At 46.3% G+C, this 6,000-nt stretch overlaps 1 protein-coding gene across 1 annotated transcript in view; it reads right to left on the bottom strand.

Moving 5' to 3' along the window:
* Nucleotides 1–683: 683 nt before the first annotated feature.
* Nucleotides 684–6,000, bottom strand: part of LOC142295627 (alpha-1,4-N-acetylglucosaminyltransferase-like) — a 98,470-nt gene continuing 93,153 nt past the window's right edge. The window contains exon 2 of the mRNA XM_075338728.1: nucleotides 684–1,274. Coding sequence (XP_075194843.1) covers nucleotides 684–1,274 — 591 coding nt within the window. The remainder of the gene's footprint in view (nucleotides 1,275–6,000) is intronic.

Here is a 6,000-nt window from a genome sequence, read left to right as displayed (position 1 = left end):
GGCGTATGTGGACATTCCAACATGATAACGATCCAAAACACACAGGCCTAGTTGACCTGTCATTGGCTACAGCAGAACAAAGTAAAAGTTCTGGAGTGGCCATCTCAGTCTCCTGACCTCAGTAACATGGTGCCACTCTGGGGAGAACTCACGCATGCAGTTCATGCAAGAAAGCCCAGGAATTTCCAGGAACTGGAGGCTTTTTGCCAAGAAAAATGAGCAGCTTTACCATCTGATAAAATAAAAAGCCTCATCCACAACTACCACCAAAGACTTCAAGCTGTGATTGATGATAGAGGGGGCATTACACAGTATTAAAAACTGGGATATGTGAACTTTTGATTAGGGTCATTTGGATGTTTTTGGTTGTTATTATGATTTAATAAGAGAAAACACAGTAGTTTAACAATAAATGGCTTCACCCAACCACTAACCATGAGTGGAAAAAAGTTTTTCTGTTATCGTTCATATTCTCTTAAAAAAGGTCAAGAAAGCAAAAAATCTGCCGGGGTATGTAAACATTTGAGCACAACTGTAGTTATTGATCTTTTTGAGTGTGATAAGCAAATGTTAAGTGAAGATATTTTGCTAGTTTAGCCTAACCAGAATGTACAGTATGTGAAAAATTGAGAAACAAGATTGAGTGCAAACATTCAAAAATATATAGTCACAGCAGGTAATGTTCATTGGTAAGTGGTTTCATTCCTAAGTACTGCATTATATACAGAAGGACAGTATTCTTTGTAGAGATGTTCTACTAAAGTGTTACTACCAGGTACCATAGTATATTTTGTATGTTTGTTCAGGGAGTTCCAGAGATGCAAAGCATAGGAGTTATTGAAAGTTGTCTTTTTGTCCCAAACCTTGTAAAATTTTCTCCACGAATCCCAAAATATAGGGTAAAACTGTTTGGGATTGAAGAAAGTAATGTTTCCACACATGATATCTTCAGTTCTATTAAATTTGGGTATATCACATACTGTTTTTAACATACGGGTAAAGAGACGTGGCCCCTGCTGACCCCATACTCTGCCATTATATTTATCAACAAAGTCCTCCATACATTTCAGAGGAAAATAATGATGAGCAGAAAACCCAAAAACACTGCTGCCAGAATATTTAGATACTTCTGCGGTTAAAAAGTCTTTAATTGGAATGACTCGTTTTGAGATCATGTCCGTATCCAGATATATGCCTCCATACTTCCATATCAGAGCTATTCTGCAGCCATTAGAACAGTTGCTGTACCACCAGCGCTCCTTCTTTGGATCAATCTGAAAGCAAAATAGAAACATTAAGAGGAGGGATGATCGAACGTTCAGTGTCCATACTGAACACATAGTGTCCATGTAACAGACCTGAAGACATACATTTTATTGTATTTCAGGTTCCTATTCAGGTTTGCCACTCAAATAAACCTTGCTGAAAGGTTGTAAAGCAGACAATCAGCAAGATTTTAGGCTGTGGGCGCTTCCGGAGCCATCACAGCCATAACATGTATTAGCATGGCTGTGATTGGCAGGTACAACCTGTGACTCGGCCTGTATAAAGGCCGCCATTTTACGTTGACTATAATAGGGAGAATAGAATGTTGGAGTGACGGGTAGTGATAGGTGTGATGCCCTGGACTATTCAGGTCATCACACTCTTTTTCTTAGTGCAGGATTCAACTCCCCATGGTTCTGGGTCTCCATCCTGCAGTACTGCCTCCTTCAGCATTCACGAATCCTAGATACACTTTGCACCACTCCTGTCAGGCACACCAGTGGGCTGCTTAAGCAGGAATAGGGCCGCCCACCTAGGGGTCAGTCAGGGAGGTGGGAGGAGTCAAGGGAGTTGAGTGGTAAGCCTCGAGCTGTGAAGAGCTCTGAGGAAGCTGGGAGTTGGAGTTCCCAGGGGAGAAGCAGACTAGGTCGCAGACAGTGGTCTGGACCTAGAGGAGTCGGACCCCCGGTCGCAGGGGATTGAGGCTAGGTGCCTGGAACCCATCAAGGAGGATGGTCAGAAGCCTGGTGCTATCACCAGTCCGGGACCAAAGGCACGTCAGGGTACTCGGACCCTAGGTTGGGCAGAAGCTTCAGGCGACCCAGCAATTAACCTGCGGAGGACAGGGCCTTTATGGACTGTTCCCACCCAGCTCAGAGATCGGGGGCACTAGCACAACGAGGGGAATAGGGCTTTCCTAGCAAGTGGCCCACTGAAATCCCAAGCGTGAGCTCCTGAGAGCAGGCTCCTTCACTTAGCCATAGTGGGGAGAACGGGACCCGGATGAGCTCCCCTTGAGAGGCAACGGCATTCAGAGACTTGGTTTACCCTGTTGTCAGCGTCTGCTTCATTGCTGAGTGAGTACCCGACTGACCCCTGCACTGTGTCCCCGCATCAGCATCCAGAGTCCCGGGGCCTACTCCTACCCGTGGAGGGCAATGTCACCTAGCTGCCCCACTCCATCAACCTGGGTACTCACAACGGCAGCGGCGGTACTCCCAATTACCATAGACCACGGGTGGCATCACAAACTATACCAAATTCCCTGTAAATACTCCCTTTGCCATTTGAGTGTGGCCCCTAGCCCCCGTGTCCGGAGACCCTCGAGCCACGAGTAATCACCACCCCCGGATCCGAGCGGTTCGATCCACTGCAGGGGCGGCACAATAGGTGCATATTGTCCAAAATAAATACATTGCAGGGATATGACGCTGTAGAAGTGAGAGACAGTGATAAGTGCATGTAAATTAAAATCTAATACAGCGCTGCATCAAACAGCTTTGTGTAGCAACAAAACAGCAGCTTCCAAGTGGTGTAATCTGTTGGCTCAGTCTATTAAAAATCATAGTAGTAATAGTAATTTTGTAATTTCATAAATCATGGGCGTATGATCGTTTTTTCTTCCTTTCTGGTTTGTCAAAAATCATAGTGTGTACAGCGTGCTTGGCTGTGTGAGTATCTCTGCAATCTTATACTGGATGGCATCATGTAGCTTGGCATAGCGCCCCAAAACAATAGATTACAGGAAGTGTTATCTATTATCTCAATCTAGCAAAAAACAGACCGTGTACAGCGTGCCTTGCTGTGTGAATATCTTGGCAACATTATACTCTGTTAGATCATGTAGCTTGGCATAGCGCTCCAATACAGTAGTTTACAGGCGGTGTAATCTTTTAGCTCAATCTAGCAAAAAAACAGACCACGTACAGTGTGTGTTGGTGTGATTATCTCTACAATCTTATACTGCGATGCATCATGTAGCTTGGCATGGCGCTCCAAAACAGTAGCTTATAGGCAGTGTAATCTGTTAGCTCAATCTACCAAAAATCATAGTGTGTACAGTGTGCATTGCTGTGTAAATATCTTTGCAACCTTATACTGTATTGCATTGTGTAGCTTGGCGTACTGCTCCCAAACAATAGCTAACAGGCGGTGTAATATGTTAGCTCAATCTCACAAAGAAATTCTATGAACAGCGTGCCTTGCTATGTGAATATCTCTGTAAACTTATACTGCGTTGCATCACATAGTTTGACATAGTGCTCCAAATCAGTAACTTACAGGCCATGTAAACTGCTAGCTTAATCTAGCAAAATATAGACAGTGTACAGGGTCCCTTGCTGTCTGAACATTTCTGGAAACTCATACTATTTTGCATCACATAGCTTGGAATAGTGCACCAAAACAGTAGTTTACAGGTGGTGTAATTTGTTGGGCCAAGCTACCAAAAATCTTAGTGTGTACAGTGTGCTTTGTTGTGTGAATATCTCTGCAATCTCGTACTGCGTTGCATCACTTAGCTTGCGCACCGCTCCAAAACAGTAGCTTCCTGGTGGTGTAATCTGTTAGCTCAACCTAGCAAAAACAGACTGTGTACAGTGTGCCTTGCTGTGTAAATATCTCTGCAACCTTATACTGTGTTGCATCACGAAGCTTAGTGTACTGCTTTAAAATGGTAGCTTACAAGCGGTGTAATCTGTTAGCGCAATCTACCAAAAATCATATAGTGTGTACAGTGTGCTTTGCTGTGTGAGTATCTCTGCAACCACATACTGCGCTGCATCACATAGCTTGGTGTACCACTCCAAAATAGTAACTTGAGCCGGTTTCACAAATCCGGCATTTTGCCCCTTTGCCGGATCCATCACACTCCAATACAGCGCAATACAGTACAATGGCATCACGGCAAGCTCCGGTCACATGCTGTCATGTGACCGGAGCTTGCCGTGATGCCATTGTACTGTATTGCACTGTACTGGAGTGTGACGGATCCGGAAAAGCAGCGAAATGCCGGATGTGTGAAACCGGCCATACATGCCGGGTTATTTGTTAAAGCAGCGAAATGCCGGATGTGTGAAACCGGCCATACATGCCGGGTTATTTGTTAGCTCAATCTAGCAATAATAGACTGTGCACAACGTGCCTTGCTGTGTAAATATCTCTGCAACCTTATACCTGTTTCATCACATAGCTTGGCGTAGTGCTCTAAAACAGTAACGTATAGGAAGAGTAATATGTTAGCTTAATGTAATAGAAATCATTGTGCTTTGCTATGTGAATATCACTACAACCTTAGGGTACCTTCACACTTAGCGATGCAGCAGCGATCCGACCAGCGATCTGACCTGGTCAGGATCGCTGCTGCATCGCTACATGGTCGCTGGTGAGCTGTCAAACAGGCAGATCTCACCAGCGACCAGTGAACAGCCCCCAGCCAGCAGCGACGTGCAAGCGACGCTGCGCTTGCACGGAGCCGCTGTCTGGAAGCTGCGGAGACCGGTAACTAAGGTAAACATCGGGTATGGTTACCCGATGTTTACATTAGTTACCAGTGTGAGCAGGGAGCAGGGAGCCGCGCACACTGAGCGCTGGCTCCTTGCTCTCCTAGCTACAGTACACATCGGGTTAATTAACCCGATGTGTAATGCAGCTACATGTGCAGAGAGCAGGGAGCCGCGCACACTGCTTAGCGCTGGCTCCTTGCTCTCCTAGCTGCTGTACACATCGTGTTAATTAACCCGATGTGTACAGCAGCTACATGTGCAGAGAGCCGGAGCCGGCAGCACAGGCAGCGTGAGAGCTGCAGAGACTGGTAACTAAGGTAAATATCGGGTAACCACCTTGGTTACCCGATGTTTATCTTGGATACAGCTTACCTCAGCTGTCAGACGCCGGCTCCTGCTCCCTGCTTGCTTCATTTGTCGCTCTATTGCTGTCACACACAGCGATCTGTGTGTCACAGCAGGAGAGCGGCTTTGAAGAAAACGAACCAGGGCTGTGTGTAACGAGCAGCGATCTCGCAGCAGGGGCCAGATCGCTGCTCAGTGTCACACACAGCGAGATCGCTAATGAGGTCACTGCTGCGTCACAAAAAGCGTGACTCAGCAGCGATCTCGGCAGCGAGCTCGCTGTGTGTGAAGCACCCCTTATACTGTATTGCATCACGTAGCTTGGTGTAGCACTCTGGAACATTAGTTTACAAGCTATGTAATCTGTTAGCTTAATCTACCAAAGATAATAGTGTTTACAGTGTGCTTTGCTGGGGGAATATCTCCATAAAGGCCCCGTCACACTAAGCAACATCGCTAGCAACATCGCTGGTAACGAACAACTTTTGTGACGTTGCTAGCGATGTTGCTGTGTGTGACATCCAGCAACAACCTGGCCCCTGCTGTGAGGTCGTTGGTTGTTGCTGAATGTCCTGGGCCATTTTTTAGTTGTTGCTGTCCTGCTGTGAAGCACAGATCGCTGTGTGTGACAGCGAGACAGCAACAACTAATGTGCAGTGAGCAGGGAGCCAGCTTCTGCTGAGGCTGGTAACTAATGTAAACATCGGGTAACCAAGAAGCCCTGTCCTTGGTTACCCGATATTTACCTTTGATACCAGCCTCCTCCGCTCTCACTGCCTGTGCTGCCGGCTCCAGCTCTGTGCACATGTAGCTGCAGCACACATCAGGCAATTAACCCGATGTGTGCTGTAACTAGGAGAGCAAGGAGCCAGCACTAAGCAGTGTG

Source organism: Anomaloglossus baeobatrachus, chromosome 3 (assembly GCF_048569485.1).
Source record: "Anomaloglossus baeobatrachus isolate aAnoBae1 chromosome 3, aAnoBae1.hap1, whole genome shotgun sequence".
In the NCBI taxonomy this organism is placed as follows: Eukaryota; Metazoa; Chordata; class Amphibia; order Anura; family Aromobatidae; genus Anomaloglossus; species Anomaloglossus baeobatrachus.
This window is presented reverse-complemented; position numbering and strand designations above follow the sequence as displayed.